Genomic DNA, 19,749 nt, shown 5'->3' with positions numbered 1-19,749 from the left:
TTTTTTTTATATATTAACAATTACTTGACAAAAAGACTGTGGTTAATTATGCACCTCAATGTACCAACATTAGAGATGATTAGTATAGAATTCATGCTCTTTCAGAAATAGATTTTGTGTCATATGCGGTAAAGAAAAAATGTGTCTCTACAAGACATCTAAGAGTCTTCAGTGAAATCATAGATACTGTAAATAACTATTTTAATAAAAACCTATTAAATTATCAATTTATGTAGATTGATATTGATGTTTAAATATATGCATCTATTTGTTAGCATAGGGCTGTGGTTTGTCTTTATTTAGAAATGTGGATATTGTGCTTGTTCCTGTTGGAACTGTGTAGATTGATCCTAAGGTTCTGGAGCCTATCCACTTTTGGCCACCCCTCACCCTTATAAAAATTTTCTAAAGCACTGCAAGCTGCACCTTCCTCAGTAAATATTAGCGTCGATGCATTGGTTTTAAAAGTCAAGCGCGAAAAACACGGGGGCCCATCTAAAATCTGAAAAAAAAAAAAAAAACATCCTGATGTTAAGGGGAAATATCCCTTTAATTGGCGCTGCTTTCCAGGCTTGAAGGGGGCTCCAGAGGGTCGACCAACGTTAAACTGCAACAAATCGCCAAAAATAAGAGCAGTTTTCAACGACAGCGGTCGACCTGTGCAGAATCCCTTAAAGGGGCCAAAACTTTCCTACACTAATTAACTGACGCAGGTGTAGCTCCTTACCGTAATATAGAAAAGCGGCTGAAAGAATCTGGATGTTGACTAGGTGTCTAGAGAGGGTCAGTCACAGCAAACGCTGCACTAAAATTTCCCACGAAGAAGAAACGTCGGAGGTGGAAGGCCGGAAAGATTGCATGTGGATGGTCGTTTGGTGCATGGCGCGTGTTTTGAAGCTGCTTATGGAGAAATGTCTTGGGCCGTGAGTAGTGAGGAAACAGGAAGCGATTCTTGTGGGATGGAAGAGGGAAATAGTGACAATGAAGGTTGGAAGATAGCAACATCAAAAAATGAGAAAAAGCGGAAAAAACAGAGATCAGTTCAAGGGGAATCTAGTTCAGAACAATCCAGTGATGATCATTCCATACATTCCACAGCACAACAAAATGAATTCAAAGTCATATTCAAAGTCGTTAATCAGGCAGACTCTTTTACAAATTGGAATCCGGTTCACTTAACAAAAACCATCAATAAACTTGTCGGAGAAGTCAGAGGTGCCAGAATTCTGTACAGTGGAGACCTGCTAATTATCTGCAGAGACAGCGCCCAGCAAGGCAAAGCAATACGGATCAACAAAATTGACGGGATAAGAGTTCAGTGCAGCTTAATGGAGAACAAAAAGTTCAGCAGGGGAGTCATTGGAGGAGTTCCTCTAAAAATTTCTGAAAAAGAGATTCTGGAAAACATAAGAGGTGCAAAAGTAAAAGAAGTAAAACGGTTAAAAACAACAAGAAACGGAGAAAGATCTGACAGTTTATCTGTGCTAATTAAATTCGAAGAAGAGCAATTACCAAGCAAAGTATTCATCGGTTACATAAGCTATAATGTCAAAATCTACAATCCTCCACCATTGAGATGTTTCAAATGCCAAAAATTCGGACACATTGCAGCAGTTTGTAAAGGGAAATAGAGGTGTGGAAGGTGTGCAGGAGAACATGAGTACGGAAAATGTGGAAAAGAAGCTAAAATAAAATGCTGTAATTGTGGTGGAGAACATACTGCTGCCTATCGCGGCTGTGAAGCAAGCAAAAGGTCTGAGGAAATTAAAAAAATGAAATTTGAGCTCGGAATAACCTACGCTGAAGCTGCAAAAAGGATCCCATCTCAGTCAGAAAAACCCAAACCTACAGTTCAACACACAGCAAATTCCAAACCTCTAGAGAAATCTCTAAAAATTGATGAAGACTCACTTATTGTTAAAAAGACAAATTTTGTTCTTTTCATGGTAGAAGTTATTAATTGTACTGCACAGACAACAAAAAAAACGGAAAAAATCAAAATAATAGTGAAGGCTGCAGAAAAATATCTGGACATTAAAGATTTGAACTGGGAGATGGTTGGAAGTATGATGGGAGGACCGATGGGACCATCAGAAACTGGCAGAGTTAAGATGACCTAGAGTAAATTAAAATTATATGGGCAAATGTGATTTAGTATTATGTTGGTTTAAGTTACACAGGTTTTTTTTTTTTTTTTTTTTTTTTTTTTTTTTTTTTTTTTTTTTTTTTTTGGGGGGGTGAATCGTTTCCTGTTTTCTTGCTTTACTCCATATCAGTTGGTGGCGGTAATGCACAATTCACAAGTCTGCCAACCGCCATAAAATCCCATAAGAAGAAGAAGAAGAATCTGGATGTTTTAACACTGGTAAGTAGCCTTAAAAGGGGCTTAAAAAAGAATAGCAAGCATGTGAGCTAATTAGATTTGAACGCTCAACGTTACGATACTTCTTTAATGTGGAAGAAATTTTACAGTGGAAGTTTTCTCCGCATTTTATTCTACATTATAGAATTAAGTATATATTCTGTAGTTCCTGTAAACCTGTAGTGATGTAGGCTTCACCACATGATACTATGGAGTTATTTTTGCATTTTTATTAAATTAAAATAATATATATATATATGAAAGAACAAAATGGTTCACACTGAAAAATGTTATTTGAGAGTGAAGAAAAAGTTTTGAGAGAAAATATTTTTTCATAGTAAAATAAGTTGCATTTGGAAAATATTTTAAGGTAAAATCGCTCTCTGAACTCTATATTTATTCTTAAATATTGATTTCTTTTTTTGTGTTCTCTGAATTTTCTATGTGAAAAATGTGTCATGGGCGGGCCTGTTTTCCTATTGGCCAGTTTCAAGAACATTGACAGCTGATTGGTGATATTAGATGAGAAGGTTGCGCTGCCTCTGTCTTCAATCATGAGGAAACTGGAGTTATTTTGGGATTTGTATTAAATTGAAAAATTCAATATAAAAAGTGGAAAATAAATAAAATAACAATTTATTGTACTTAAAAATAAGTACAATAAACAAATTAAAAAGAACAAATTTTCACACTAATAGCAAAAACTGCTGTTATTTGACACCAAAATAAAAAATAAAAATAAGAAATTGACAGGAAATAAGACACTGGATTGACCTTAATTAGTGATGCTCTTTATAAAATTCAAATTTGTCTCATCTTGAAAAGTGTAGGAATGTAAGTACAGTAGGAATGTTTGAAAACAACCCAGAAAAAAAGTATACCAGAATTCCTTTTCCCAATACATTGAGATTTCAGTCAAAACAGCAATAAAATCAAATCCTAATTAATCACGAGAAGGATGGCAGTTTTTATCTACTTAATGAGAGTTAATGTTGCTGTCATTGACTGTGTTTGCAGACTCCTCGGATGAAGCTATATTATTACTATAGTGTTTACAAACATGAGTCAGGATCATAGCCAGTTGGATCTTGTAGGTTTCCTTTTAGTTTTTATGGTTTATAAACTTTTCTAGTTTTCATACATCCACATTCTGTTATCACCACTCAGCTGTCAGTTCTGTTGAAGCTGGCCAATAGAAACACAGGATCGCCCATGACACATTTTTCACTCTGAGAGAAAATTCCAGAATCCAAAGCAAAGACTTGGGTTTTTTGAGAGAAATCCTTTTTTCAGACAAAATGTTTTCACTCTGATTGCAAAAAAAATAAATAAATTGAGAATTAAAAGTATACTTTTGAGAGAGCTTTTTCCCTTAAATATAATTTTTCAAATGTCAATATCTTTAATTTATTAAATGAAAAACATTTTCTCTCAAAATGTTTTATTCAGTCTCAAATAACATCAGTTTTTCCTATCAGTGTTATTGTTTTTCTCTCCAATATATTTATCTTACATTTAGAATTATTTTCCCCTTCCAGATTAGTTTTTTCTATTTAATAAAAATGCACAGATAACTTCATAACAGCCAAAGAAAATCTATGCAGCACATAAAAAAATATATATATTAAATCAACCAATACATTTATTTTCTGCACCATTTTAAATCCATTTTTTTATTTAATATATAAAAAAAAAAGAATGGGAATTAGGAATTTTATTTTTATTTCTTTTTTTGCTTCTTATGGCATCTTAGCCTGCTAAAGGCTGCATGTGCAAGCTGGCTTTATGAAATACACTAAATCAGCTGCTGTGAAGCAAGAACTAAGCTACTTAAATCAATATCAAGTCAGTTTTAGAATAAGAACATTTATATGGGCCTTTAAAAAATATTTTGGCAATGGTCCATATTCAGCATCTCAAAGACCGTTACAGATGACTAAAACAATAATCCAGCAGGTAGAGGAATATGTGGCTGCCCAAATTATGTATCAGTCTAGGCTTCCAAAACAATGAAACTCACCGGTTTGTAGCAGCCCTGCTGTCCAACATACACACAGCTTAAGTTGCACCTGTTCACAGCACAGTGCAAAGATTTGTTTTTGCTCCGATCAGTCAGGTTTGGTCCAGTCAGTGCAGACAGGAAAGAAAATCCCTTATTCAGAAATCTAAATCCATATCTTACAGCTTTTTTTTGTCACTTTTTGTGGCTCAGTGTCCAAATGACGAACGAGAACCAAAGAAAGTGTAAATTGATGACACAATTCTTATTAAACACACTTCCTTCTCTCTTTATCATTCTCACTTCCATTTGAAACAACCCCTTCTCACTCATTTATTCCAGCTAGCCTACTATTACTCTCACAGGTGCAGGCTCGGACTGGTAATCTGTGATACCGGGCATTTGCCCGGTGGGCCGGTCCTAATTTCAGCGTGTGAGGGCCGGCCCTCCTTAAATCATACCGGCCCCAACATTTACTCTCTGGCCGAAGCTCCTACCTGTGACAGTAAATAACTCAAGAAGCTCAAGAAGTAATACAATATTAACTACCTTAATGGTGCATGCAGTATATATAGCCCTTCCTTGCTATGCACATCTTTGTGACGGTTGGCATATGGTGTAATTTTCTATTTCTTCAAACTGTAAAATCCTATTTATTACATAAATGGGCTGGTGTAGATGAAAAAATGCCAGGGCCGAAAATCATTCCCAGTCCGAGCAGATGGGGTAACCCTCAGGCAGGTTACCGTGGTTACCATAATTGTGGCAGACGAATCATACACTTCTATTCAACTTTTTTTGTTGTTGTTATATTTAAGTATCAGCAACAGCAAGTGTTTTATTGGTTATTGGCTACTATATATGTATAAGACCGCATAGGCCCTTGGTGGACTTTGACCCCCTGGTCCTCAGCCCATAACACCCATTGGATAATCTGTCCTTGGGTCCAGTTCTCTGTAGCCTACTGGAATCATGTTGAGTAATACTTAAAAATAAAGAAATCTCTATTTATACATCTTCATACATTTTTATTAGTTATATTGGTGCAGTAAGGCTGATGGATATATTACCAAGGATTGTAAGATGACATCATAAAGACAAAGGTCTTATTTTTGTATGTAAAATATATTTTATTAACCTTTTAAGGATTCTTATTAAAGTTTCTTGCCCAAGGATTGTAAGACTGGATGCTTTCTCCAAGTTCCCTATTGCCATTGTTAATTGATTGCAGCGGATGTTATAATAGCTTTTTTTTTAACACACCATGTTTTTATTCTTCAAAGTACTTCAACCTCCAGGGGGCAGTTGAAATGGAAAACGATGGATATTGTATTTCCTGCCTCCTAAACCAAGAAAGAACACCAATAAAGTAAAGATCTTCAACTGATTATATGGATATATGTAAGTTCTCAACAATTTCACTTAAATTTGAACTGACCCACATGCAGAATTTTGCCCAGTGCCCTTATAGACTATGATCAATTTCAGTGGGTCATGTTGCATCTGACATACAACAGGTAAAATAAGTATGTACATGCCACCATTTCTCTCTGTAAATATGTTTCTAGAGGAGCTGTTGATATGACATTTTCACCAGATGTTGGTAACAATCCATGCAATCCACACATACAAAGAAATCAAACCATAGATGTCCAGTGATTTAGTTGTGTGTATTAATGTTGAATGCCACAGGGAAAAGTATTGAAAACGTGAAGAAAGGGAGTTACAAAAAGCATGGAAAGCCAAGACACCAGCCGAAATCTCTCAGTAATTAAAAAGCAATCCTGTCCCTTGTCAGTGCAAAGTAAAATTTGTTAAGTCCCAAATGATGGCCTATAAAAAGGTGTCTCTTATATCATACAGGAAACATTTCATGATGAGTAAAAGTGAAGAGCTTTTTCTAAGACCTTGGCAACCCTATTGTTACAAATCATAATGATGGCATTGGTTACAGAAGGATTTCTAAACTTCTGAAGGTTCCAGCGAGCACATTTGGGACCATAATCCAAAAGTGGAAAGAACATAATTTCACCATAAACCGACCTTGAACAGGTGCTTCTCACAAGATTTCTGACAGAGGAGTGGAAGAATTTTATCAGAAGAGTTTTCCAAGAGCCAAAGTTTGCTGCATAACATTTAGACAAGCCTGTGAAATACTGGGAGGATATAGTCTGGTCAGATGAGACCTAAATTTAACTCTTTGAATGCCACAATACACCATACCAACAGTGTAGTTTTGTAGGTGGGAACATTATGGTTCGGGCCTGTTTTTCAGCATGTAGTACTGGCAAACTTCAAATAAGTGAAGGAAGGATGAATGGAAAAATGTACAGAGACATTCTAAATAAAAATCTGCTGCCATCTACCCGGATGATGAAGATGAAACGTGGTTGAACATTTCAGCTACACGATGACTCCAGACACAGCCAAGGAAACTCTCTGTTGGTTTCAGGGAGAGAAAATAAGGCTGCTAGAATGGTGCAGCCAATCACCTGGCAATAGGAAATCTATGGAAGAGACCCATGAAAACATCAAGATTTGAAGACTGTTTGTGTGGAGGAATGGGCCATAACCACACCTGAGCAATGCGTGCGACAAATTTCTCCATCTTAAAGTCTTAGAGTCTTAAAGCTAACATTGCCAACAAAGACTTTTGTGCAAAGTATTAAATACATTTCAGTAAGTGAGTTCAATACATTTCCCCTGTGTAATTTCCCTTTATTACACATAACTTGCATTCTGGATATCTATGGTTTGATTTCTTTGTATGTGTGCATTGCATGGATTGTTACCAACATTTGATGAAAATATGTCAATAGTACCTCTAGAAATATATTTCCTTAGAAAAATGGTGTGTTCAGCACTTATTTTACCTACTGTATAGTACATAATTTCACGAGTCAAACATTTGGGTGGTAGTAGGCTGATCTGGGCTTACCTTGCTACTTTACAGCTTGCCATAATTAGTGGAACAGGGGGATTTGGCCCTCTAACAGAAAATTGTAAAAGTGAAAGTCCAGCCACTTGGTTATCGCCTTAGGTTCAAGATCCATTAGGTATATCAGAACAGTGATCAGAAACAAGCAAGCAATTTCACACCTAAGAGGCTCAAAAAAGGGGGAAAAAAAAGCTTGACTGCAGCTGTTTCCCCCAGGAATGGTCAGTTATATGGTTTTCTTTTCAATCACACAAAGGGCTGTTTTGGTTTGAAAAGTCTGTATTCCTTGATTAATAAACTCCTTTTTTCAATTATCTGTTTTAATATTTTCTTATATTCAAAGTTGTTTATTTATATAAAAAACTGTGTGGGGGGAAAAAAGCAAAAAACAAAACTGGTCTGTAATTAGGCACACAATATTCACAGCAATGAATTGAAACAAATGCTTGATATACTGCACTTTACCAGCAGAGGGCACCGATCTGCTATGACTTTAAGAAATATGTAGTTATGAGGTGCTTATGTTTTGAAAAAAAAAAAAAAAACTTAAACATCCAGACTAATGATTAGCTATAATAACTGGAGACCTATGTAGCTTATTACAACAGTAGCAGTTAAGAGCCTATATCTGTCACAGTACAACTTACTGGAATGTTGGAATGCCATAAAAACATTTGTACAAATAACTTCTTGTTGTATTTCCACTTAGTAAAACTAACCCTTATTATAACACACAGCATCTGCTTTTATCAGACATGTAAAATGTACAAATATTCTCTTGGCTTTTGACAGTCTTGGCACTTAGACTATCAGGAACATTCACTCAATATTTAAAAAGTATCATTAAGCCTCCTGAAACACTTTAGCATATAACGTTTTTTAAATTTATGTAAAGCTGACATGCATTATTAAATACCATTTAAAATTCCAGTAGGTTTGCTGTAAAAAGCAGTCTGTTTTTATAAATCTATAGTCTCACTGCAGATGCTTAAAGAATCCATTTGTCTGCAAACTGTGATGAATTCTTGCTGCACAGATCGATCTGTCTCAGTTGACAGGTTTAGGCTTTCCTGTGAGGCAGCTCCCAGGGCTTGGTATTTTTTCTGTGGGTTATGGGATGCCATATCTGAGCCTCCTTCCTGTGGAAGCTGCTGTGTATGTCTCTCAGTATTTGGGCAAAGAACCAGGGAGGAGCCAGCAAAAGAGGAACTACCCTTCCAATGTTCAGGGGATGAACCACTGGAGGATGAGACCATGGAGGGAGATACTGGAATGCCCTCTGTGGCTACACCTTGACACTGGTTGGAAGGGAACTGTGGGTCAGAGGTCATTTCTAAGCAAGATGAGGTTCGATAAAGACTGGATTCAGTAAAGAGAGAACCACATGGGCCACTGCCGGAGAGTGCCCAATGGTCTTTTACAGATGTGTCACTGGAGCAAATGGGTTTAACAGGGCTGAAGAGGCTCATGGGAAACAATGCCTCGCTGAAGAGTGCCTCATCTATGCTACGCCGCAAGTTGATTGGTGAAGGGGGCCGCAGGTCTGCAGTGGAGTCGCTTGTAAATGACGATCCACCTGAAGGTTCTCTGCCTTCCACATCCTCAGGTTTTTTGGAACCCAGTAACCCTAAATCCAAGTCGAGGTCTCGATAGGCTAAAGCCCGGTTGCTATGGTAGAGTAGGTCCAAGCCGTTCAGGCTGCTACCAAGCCTCTCATCCATCAAAGTGTACAGTGGAAGGTTCTCTGTCTCACCAAGCCCAACTGTATCAACAATAGCAAGCTTCTCCTGCTGGCTAAGTGTCCACTGGTAGGTCCCAGGCAGGATTGGGGACTTGGTTGCTAGTAGTTCAGTCCAACAACTTCCAGCTGCTGGAAGCTGGTCGGAACAAAAAACTGGTTGGGCAACCACCAAAGCTAATGTGAGACAAACGCCAAGCTCACATATTCTACAGCTAAACTGAAAAGCCCACCAGGGCCAAGGATAAAAGACTTCCTCTCCACCTATAACACCTATAGCATTAAGCATTGCATATAACTGTAGTCCTGCACATGCCAAAGAAAACAATGCTGACAAGCAAACTGTTACAGCTGCGCGATTCCAGTCTTTGCTCTCTGCAAATGGGCAGCGGTTGTAGCGTTCAGCAGGTGTTGGAGATGTGTTGTTTAAATGATAGATGTGCTTTGAGTCAGCCCGGACATAGACATAGAAAACAAAATAGGCAGCAGATAGAAATGTTGCGAGTGCCACAAAGGCTCCACGAGAGATCAATGACAGAAAGAGGCACAAAGGAGGCTTTTGCTGGTAGAACTTTAAGAAAGTCACTGGACCAAATGCAGCAGCAAAGTGCAAGACGACCAGGCAGGCTAGGAAACAGGGTCTCTGGAAGGCTGAATAGGAGAGCTGCATTCTTGAACGCATTGAGAGGAGAAGAAAAACCAAACCGAAAGCTGCAGTAAGGCAGGGAAAAGGTGCTTCGTACAGCATGAGTGAGGCCTCTGTGGAGGATATGCGATCATGGTGACCATAGGCGTCATACAGCAGAGAAAATGATCTTGTGCATCCAGCCGCTAGAAGGAACAGGCTAACCAAAGCAAAGTAGCCGCACCCTGATGGACATCTCAGCGGCAAACAAAGCAGATTTAGTGCAGAGGCAAGTGTTAACACTGCAAAGATTCCACCTGCACCGTAGACATGTGCTTCCCATGCCAAGCCCCAGGTCGAAATGGCACTGTTCCAGTCTGTGTACAAGGGCACCAGCATTGGTGCAGGTGGGATTAAAAAGGGGTTGGTAGAGTGATTTGTGGCAGTAATATTTTGTGTTGGCTTCATGCTCATGGTAGTAGTGGCATCCCAGGTGTAGGAGAGGTTGCAGATACCAGAGCCTTCTTTATTGCAGTCAGGAAGTAAGGTGCTGTCACTGCTTGGTATGTCAGATATCCACTCTTCGTCATACAGACGTATAGATGGAGATTCAGAGGAAATACCTGCAACAAAGAAAGAATCATATAATCTAATTTACTTTGCATATCTGACAGAATCACATGACTTTGACAGTCATAAATTAAGAAGACAAGACACAAACAGGCATCCTTTACAACAGTAGAAGTTATCTTCAGCAACATTTAGAAACTTATGAGAATGAAAACATGAAAATATATCTTGAATAATCAACAAATCTGCTTACATCCACAATACAAAAATAATAAGCCCTTAATGTGCTGATCCTGTGGAAAAGCTTGGGAGTAGACAACTTCAAATAGAGCTAAGCCTGGACAAGTGTGTGTTTTTGTGTGTGCCTTCACACAACCACAGAGCTACTTTTTCCTGCATTACATAAGCCATCTGGACTTTCCATGTAACTTATGATTGTGTTAGTCATGTTTTGGAACTACAAAGGAAGTAATTTAGCTTTGAGGATTAGGGAGTAACCATGTCTATAATTGTTTCTATGAAATTTGCAGAGAGGCATGCATAGCGGATCTTTATTGTATTTGTTTATGTGGTTGCATTACTGGATGTAAACCAGTTAGTTCACATGGAAAGCGTGTCTGTTTCCTAGTTCGAAAATACTGATCTCCACAATGTGTGCCTGTCTTGTTCATTATAATCATTGTTAAGTGCATGCTAGCTTTTAATGCTAGTGCAACACAAGGAGAACCAGCCTCTCGGCTGTACACACACACTTTAGTCATTATGCTTCTGGATCATCAGAGGCAAAAACACCTTCATGAACAGCATGGCACCATTATAAACACCAGTGACAAATAACAGACAGGTTAAACTGTTAGTTCAGTTAAACCAACACTAACTTTTCAATTTAACTTTTGTGATTATACGTAGTCGTACAACTAGTTGAATGACACCTCTGTCATGGCCCGAGGGGATTTGTATCACTTTCACTGCAACTTTAAGGAGGTTGGCATCGACCCTACCACTCAAAACAACTACAAATGTGCAGACTGTTTTATGGCATACGTCACTTTCCCCCTTTCCCCATTTGTGACAAAGATGGAAGATCATGCGACTAAATTTCCCTGAGTGACTTTTGGTGTGTTCGGATCTGGCAGTGGCGTCTTCATAGCCTTTTCGGCCTATACAGATTGGAAGACTCATTATGCGGATGACAAATGCAGCCTTCTTTTTGCCAGTTTTGAAGGACGGGCCTTGTGAGCCGGCTGCTGTACTCAGGAAAAAAAGGAAATTGCAATGAACCATGTTAACTAATGTACGTGCGTTTTAATATAATACAAATATGTGAATAGTTCCATAAAAAATTCATGAAAATAATTGTTTTTAAATGGTTAGTGAGTGGCTTCTCTAAATTGTCCTTAGGTCTGAGTGTGTGCATGAATGGTAGTTTGTCCTGTGTGTCTCTGTGTTGCCCTGCGATGGACTGGCGACCTGTCCAGGGTGTCGCCCGCCTCTCGCCCATTGACTGCTGGAGATAGGCACCAGCACCCCTCGCGACCCCACTTGGGAAAAGCGTGTAAAGAAAATGGATGGATGGATGGATGGTTAGTGAGTCATATGTGGCAGGTAATGTTTGGTTTGTTAAAAGGTTTTATCTGTACCTGTGCAAATGAATTTGGCTGACATTTAAGCACAGATGCCAAAATATGATATCTGCAACAACGGTATTCCAGCTGAAGCTCCTCCACAATGTAATTAGCACACAGAACAGTAGTAAGTAGTAGTTTGGCATCTTTCTTTGCCTTTTTTTGTGTCAGCTGTCACATTTGGTAGGCAATAGAGTGTACTGCTAAGTGAGGGGCGGTGGAGGGCGGACGTGTTTGAATCAACCGGCAAAGGCTGGTGCAGTATTATGGTACAAAAGCAAAGTTAAACATCTTGTATTTTCAACATCATCTTATGTATTTGTTTCGGCACACTTTGATTCATTACCTCATCACTATTCATCTTTCATACAGCCACTGGAAACAAAAATGTACGTAGTTAAATCCAGCTGCAGGCGACTAGGAGATTAGAATTACCATGCACTGCGCGGCCCCTCATGGGAAATGTTATCTTCCCTGAGGCAAAACAATACAAGTTTTGTCCACTGGGGGGAGTCAAAATTGACCAAAACTGAAAGTTCTTTACACATGCTTAAATCAGAGTAAATGATAGAATATTAGCATTTTGCTATTTAATGTTCCATTTCAATATTCTGTTTCTTATTTGTATATGTAGCTACATGAGTTTATATGAAATATAGAAACAATTTGTAAATTTGCTCTAGAAAAAACCTAGAGAATGCAGAAAGTCTCTATATAAATTGATGTTTCTCAAAGGGGAAAAAAAATTATCTTTGGTTTTTAATTATTATTTCAGGCATTTAGTTTTATAAGATATATACTTTGTTTCTTAAATGCTTATGTTGCCCTAGTTTCCTGCTGTTGGTTATTGTCCCTTAAAAAATGCCTGCATTAAAAATGAAACACCCATGTGTGGGTCTGGTATTTCTAAACCTTTTTTCAGCAAATTAAACTATTTTATTTTATAGGCCATAAGTTTCCAAGTTGTTTCAGGTTTTTCATAAAATCTGCTTTGCTGCCTTGTTTGTTCTGTTATGTCAACATGTCTTGAGCTGCAGGGCTAGAAAGAAAAGATGAGAGGGATCTTTTAATATACCTTTATTATTGCTGAGAGGTTAAAAACCTCTCGGCAACCTTCAAGTAACAGCAGTAAGGGAAAATAATCTTCACCAAAATTATTTAACACTTTTTAAAAACACTTGCACTCCTCTCTTTCTTCTGTTTTCCAGATGTCTGTACAATTTTTTTGGTGACCTTAGAGTTGCATACAGGTGCAAGGCTTGGATGAAAATGTCGAGCTTGAAGAAAAATGACCCCACGGAGTGCTACAAGTGCGTATGGCAGCGGGATTCAGCAGCTTTACTTCAGAGTGCCCTGTAATGTTTTAGGCCTCATTATATCCCTAAGAGGAGCATAAACCGTTAGGTGTTGTTTAATCCTGTCTAATAAGTTTTCTAACAAAATGCTGTCATAAGGACTTTTTGTGTGCATGTTTCCATAATCATCTCTTCTGCAAAACATCGTCTTAAAATGGCAAAGAGAACCGAGATCTGTAAGCACTTAGCAGAGTATCTGAATGAATTACATTCATAACTTGGCACTACATCACATGTTTTACTTCAACAGTACAAACACGTACGTCCTGGAAATGTTGCTATACAGTAGCTGTAGCTGTATAGGAAATTTGTCCAAAGTGTTAAATAAAACATGGAGCTGCAGATATTTCAAATGAAGGGAGAGCAGATAAAGTAGGTGGGGTCCATGACAGTGTGACATCAGAGATTTGTCTGGCCGGTTGTTTACTTTTCAGGGAAATGGCTTAGAAGCCAGTGAGTCAGACCAACTGGAAACAGTGATGGGTGTTGAAATTAGGCCCGTGTTTTTCTTTTGCTCTTGTCAGTTGATGTCACATGTAATTTGTGGGCTCGCTGTGAGGGTGCCTATGGTACACTGACAGATAAGAGCATGACTTTCCACTTCATGCTGCTTGGTTATCTGACACATTCCTGACTTAACAAGTCTCTTGGGTTAAGGTAAGTTGGCACATCAGAAGGAGACAGAAAAAAAGAACCACAATGAATACCAAAAGAATAAAACTAAAAAGATGCTTAAATGTGAGCTATTGTTTATCCCCCGAACTGCATCTTCCCAACACAACTTGTACATGTGCCATAAACTACTACACCTTAAACCTTTTATATTCTGTTGCATAATGACTACAACTCCAATTAGATTACATGTTATAAAACAACACAATGCATAAACTATTTAAAAATGGGGAAAAAAGATTAATAAAATACCCTTTTAAATAGATTGAAATCTGAAAACTGTGTAATGTTTGTATGTTCAGAGTTCAAAGTCTAGTTACAGCTGCAGATATTTGGGGGTCTGCCTCTATTGGCCTTTAACATTTAAATAGTTATTATGCTGAATCAGATTAGATATAGATTTTCTGTTAATACCAATTTAGGGGTGTGTTAGTGGAATTTGGGTTGCTGTCCTGCTAAAAGCTGAACATACACCCCATTCTCAAGACAACTGCAAATTCTGTAGACCTAAACTTTCATCGATCTTTTCTTTAACTGGCTTCAGTTTACCTAACAAAAAAATATATATATTTTCAGATTTATGTGCAGAGCCTGACTTTTTGCGCTACATAGTATATTAAACAAAAGGTTCAATTTTATTTCACTTGTCTGCTATGTCCTTTTCATTTTAACAAGTTTTCCAATCACTGAAATATTAGTTATGCCACCAAAAGATATTCCCTCTTGAACTGTGGATCCCCTCTAGCGTTATTAGTGTCTTGACTACTTCCCTAGATAGTGCTTTTCTTGCTCTACTTGTATGTTTGAGCGAACAGGCAGCCTTGTCTTACTATGCTTACAGATGTTTCTTAATCTTTTCGCATTTGGAGTTATGCAAAATTTAATATATTATTTTATTATTATGAAAAAAATATTTTTATAATAATGCATTTAGGATGAATATCAAGCTAAGTAGCGAAAAGATAGTAGTATTTCCCAGTTTACTACAAACTATTTTGAGAGTTAAGTGTTAATGAGGGCCTTTATCACTTTATCTGATTTCTGCAGTAGATTCAGAAGGTGTATTTTGAATTAAGCCATTATTAACAAGAAAAACCTCTGCCAAGCAGCAAATTTTGCCTCATATTTTGCCTTTACACCTATAGCTTAAACTTGCATGTCTGGATCATGACTTTTGGAGTCCAGTGCTGAGGCAGCAAATAGTCACTGCTGCCAGCGTCTGGTTTACGGGGAATTTAAGAATCCTTAAAAAAAAATCCTGTATCTGGATTATGGTCTGGATTATCACCGAAATTTAAAGGGCTCATAGAATGCAAAACAGGTTTACTTTGTCATACAGGAATAACAATAGTTCAGTGTCACCCACTGGAATGGGGGTACATGGACGTACAGAGAAGTTCAAACCCCATCGACATTTCCTTTCTCTGCAAATCTCACAATTCTAAACTTCCACCATAAAACGGGTGAATCCAAAGGATTTACTTTATTTGGTTCTGGCCTTTACTTTTGTCACACCCTGAAATTGACATACAGATGAAAAAGTAGGACATGACTGGGAAAAAGAGGACGTCTGATCACCCTACCATATCAAGAATTTGATCTTTCAGTGAGTGAGTGCTTGTTGCTATGATCCGTCTTTGCTCAGCAGCTTCGCTCGTTGTAAACCAACCAATCAGAGCACAGCTCATCTAAATATTCATCAGCATACCATAAAAGCAAGATAACCTGTCGTTTCATTCTAGGGCTTTTAACCAGGCTTGCATTAGGGCTCATAGATCAGCAAACATGCCAGTTTTCAGCCTAATCAATGTTACACACCCTATTCAGGGACCTTAAGGACCAGATACCCTATAGAATCATTCTATGACCCCTGTAATAGATTGTCTCTTGGCATGAGGTGCAGCACTAGTAAAAACCTCATTAAGATCCGTTCATAACTTTTCAAGTTATCCTGTACACAGCTAGACAGAGAGACAGAGAAACACAAACCCTCCTAAAAACATAACCGCCTTGGCAGAAGTAATGAAGGCTAACAGCATAATATGCCAAAAGAAATCCACAGTGGTGCACAGGGTTTGTTTTAATGCCTTTCATTCCTCCCTTCTAAAGACTGCAACGTCTCACTTGAGGAACCTAACCTGTAAACTAATAAAGGCCTAACGCTCTTTATTGTCTAAGGACTACAAAACCCAGAACAATTTCAAATAAGCTGCAAGCTGATTATGCATCATAAAATTAAAGGCTCTGAGCCGGGAGGTGCTTGTTGTCTTTTTTCATCACATCCACTTGTGAAAAGGCAATTAAGACAAAGCTCTAAGGGAAGGTGTTTTAAACTTTATGAGAAGGACACGTTTACGTGAGGGGAATTGCAAAACAGCTTTTTGGGCTGTTTATAAAGCAAAAAGGAACTGCAAATTTGTTTTGTCAGTCTCTTTTGGTTTATCCAGAAATTAATAAATGGACTCAATTACAACAACTGTTTTTTATTTTTATTTCTCTCACTTTTCCCGTAGCAAATTAAATAGTACATGACCTTCCATCATTTACCCATTGAAAGTTTGACAGTTCTATTTTTGAAAATGACTTTACATCATCTGCTATTTTAGGTAAGGTAATGTAGGTTACATCTGCTGCTGTGAACTGGGCCAAATGTGTATTCATTCAAAAACATAACAGACTGGGAATAAGCTTCATGATTATGAATATTTCCAAATTTATCTGCAAATTAAACAGGCTTTATCTGAATATTAAAATATTTATATATGTTTTTAGAGTACGCCAGCACTTTTATCTCACCTGTTATACTCTGTAGCAGACATCATGGCTATATGAATGACAATGACCTCTCTTACAAAACAATAACTATGCATAATATTGAAGCTACTATGGTCCCTAAACGAAATAAAAATATAGAAAATCATAGCAAGAGTGAAAAACAACATTTATTTAAGTACTTAGTGATTGTTTTAATCTTTTCTTATCTGTGTAAATAATAGTTTGTAATGAACTTTTTATAAAATCTGCTTTATTTACAGACACTGGAAATGTACTGTTTGAACTCTCCACTGCGATACTATGAAGCCTCTGCAGATGCAAACTGAAATATTGGATGTATTACCTGAACTGCGAGGGGGTGTAAAAAAGGTAGAAAATCTTCTTTTTCTTTTTATAACTTATGCTTCAGTGCAACTTAGATAGAATGTGTTATTTAGCAGTTTTATTTACAACTCAGTCAGATTCAGTTTGTTACAGAAATTGCTCTATTTGTGTTTGCAATATAATAATCTTTATCTTGATTTATTTTGGCCAGTCTCCACCCTTCATATGTGAACAACCAAAAAAAAAAAAAAAAAAAAAAAAAAAGCCTTATTAAAAACAGATGCAGGTTGAAAAGGAGGAGCTGGGCCGGAAGTATATGAAATATTTTGGTTAAAAGAAATGGAAGCTGCCGAGTTGGCTTTAGATGTATGTTAGCATGAAATGTGAAAGGTAAATCTGAATTCTTCTTTTAACATGGTATAAAGAGTTTTAAAATTTGATAAATCACAATTACATTTCAGACAAACCAAAATGCAGGGTCAGAACCGAAAGCAAAAATGAGCTTTTTTTTTCTGTTTATGTAATTTTTGCCGGCAGTACAGCAGAACTAGGTACTGCAGGTTTGTATTGCTCAGGATGCTGGTATAAGGTTATCCAACAATGATAGCTGGGGTAGCAGGACTCACATGTTAAAGCGGCAGCAAAATATTACAGATTTATGTTAATCAAAATGTAATAATTTTGATTACCATAAAGGTTTTGTCCAACAGTTCCTGGAAACAAACTTTATTGTCTTCTTGCACAGAAACCCCAGCAAATGTTTCTTTTTTCCCTTATGTACAGACACATCTCATTAGATAAAATTATCATCATTTCTATTTCAGTCATTAAATTAGATAAAATAAAACACTTGTAGATATAGTTGTAGATAGTCATGTAGATATAATAAACATTGCTCTATTTTGATCATTTTCTTCTGTTAATTTTAACATTATTTGCATTTAATTAAATTGGAATCTGTGTTATGAGCTAGGAAGATGAATAAAAAGATAAACTAACTTTTTGAGGATATTTTAATTTTAGTACCTGCAAAATCTGGGATAACTGAATCCTTAACAGCTGTGAGACTTGAGCCACATCAAATTTTAGAAAAATGAATAAAACAAATTACATGTAAAGACTGGTGTAATTTCATGCAGTTGGTTAATAAAAAAACATCCTTTTTCAGATGATTGAATATGCTAGTAGCTTATCTTTAAACCTATTTCTTTCTCTAAATCTAACAGAATGTAGTGGGGCATGTTTGTTCACTAGGTCGGCATTGATCCCTTTCCCTTTTTCTCTCTTGTGTTCTTCAAAGCTGCTAGTTTGTGTGAGCAGTTTTCCTCTCACACTGGAAGCAATTAGTAGTATCAAGATGGGGGATGCACGGTAATTGTATCTTAGTAAATTCAAACATTTACAGGTGTTGCAGCATGCAGGTTAGATTAGGAAGAAGGCAGCAAACAGTCTTTGTTGTAAATGCATAATTAAACAGGAGTTTGATTTCCTTTGCAGGAGTGTTTACTCACCTGTGTTCTGTGATGTGGATGTCGTTGGCTGTTGAGCAGATGATGTGGAACGGTCTGTCAAATTTATGGGGGTATCTCTGTCCGTAGCTGAAGTAATCACACCTTCATCTTCCTGCTTAGCCTCTTTGCCTGGCAGGTCTAGGAAGACGCAAGTAGTTAGTCATCACTGATGGTGATCTAAAATTAAGTAAATGTAAAAAAAAAAGCACTGTGCCTGTGAAGAAGCAAATAGAGGAGTTAACCTGAAGCTTTCCAGAGAACGGTTTAACCATTTCCTTGCTCTGCACACAGCATATCTGACACTTTACTCTGGAAAATGGAACGATTACTTTTCTTAACCCAGTTCTGTCAGGAATTGGCCTATCAACCGCTTAGTTGCAGGCAGCCATTCATAGTACTGTAGACTAGGCCTCTGTGGTCTAATTACATTGACATGCTTATGTGGAAGGGCGTGTACATCCTGGCTCACTGCTAATTCAGACTCTTCTACTGTAACCAGGGCAAAGTGGATGTTTTAAAATAACTTTAACAGCCAAACACAATAAAATGTCCTTTGATCATTTACATTTGGACTTTTTATTTTTTCAGTGTTGGATGACAATCATATCAGATACAAATCAAGAACATATTTTGAAACCCCAAATAGGTAACACTCCCAAAATAAAATTATTAAATAGAGGATGATAACGTCACATATGTAGGAAAATACAGATCTAAATAATATATCAGTCAGCGCTATAGTTCCAGTCAGAAGAATGAATGGATCAACATAAGTATTATGTTTAATAGGGCTGGGTAAAAAAAAAACGATTTAATCGATTTTGAATCAATTCCTTCACATTTTTGCGAAATTAATGTCTAGGAATGGGATGGATTAGTTTTATAGTGACGTGCGTGACATTCACATTCAAATGAGCAGGAAAGATGCACTCAAAATACTTCAAGCCAGACAGCTGCAAATATAGCAAATAGGTTGATTGAAGACATTAACAAATCGAGGCTGACCAACAAACACCCTGTAGTTGTTACAGACAACGCTTCAAATATGGTTTGTTTGTGAAGATAATGCAGCTCCTGCATGTCTGCTGTGTTCCCGCTGTGTCACGTCTGCTTGCTCGAGTGAGGCCTTTTCACTTTTCACAAACAAGTTTGCACTTTTGAGACGGTTTTGTTCACATCTCAAGTTTAAACTGTCCTATTTACAAGTTTGCACTTTGTGTTTAATATGACAGGAAAAATAAAATATATGAGCGTT

At 37.3% G+C, this 19,749-nt stretch overlaps 1 protein-coding gene across 1 annotated transcript in view; it reads right to left on the bottom strand.

Moving 5' to 3' along the window:
- Window positions 1-7,630: 7,630 nt before the first annotated feature.
- The window catches only part of LOC119789361 (proline-rich transmembrane protein 4-like), a 32,681-nt gene continuing 20,562 nt past the window's right edge, over window positions 7,631-19,749 (bottom strand). Inside the window, exons 3-4 of the mRNA XM_038294221.1 lie at window positions 18,495-18,647; window positions 7,631-10,285 (exon numbers count right to left, since the gene is read on the bottom strand). Coding sequence (XP_038150149.1) covers window positions 8,259-10,285; window positions 18,495-18,647 — 2,180 coding nt within the window. The 3' untranslated portion in view covers window positions 7,631-8,258. The remainder of the gene's footprint in view (window positions 10,286-18,494; window positions 18,648-19,749) is intronic.

This window comes from Cyprinodon tularosa, unplaced genomic scaffold, assembly GCF_016077235.1.
Source record: "Cyprinodon tularosa strain WSP-4 unplaced genomic scaffold, ASM1607723v1 ctg336, whole genome shotgun sequence".
Taxonomy (NCBI): domain Eukaryota; kingdom Metazoa; phylum Chordata; class Actinopteri; order Cyprinodontiformes; family Cyprinodontidae; genus Cyprinodon; species Cyprinodon tularosa.
Note: the sequence above shows the minus strand (reverse complement) of the source record. Positions and strands in the feature narration are given on the sequence as shown.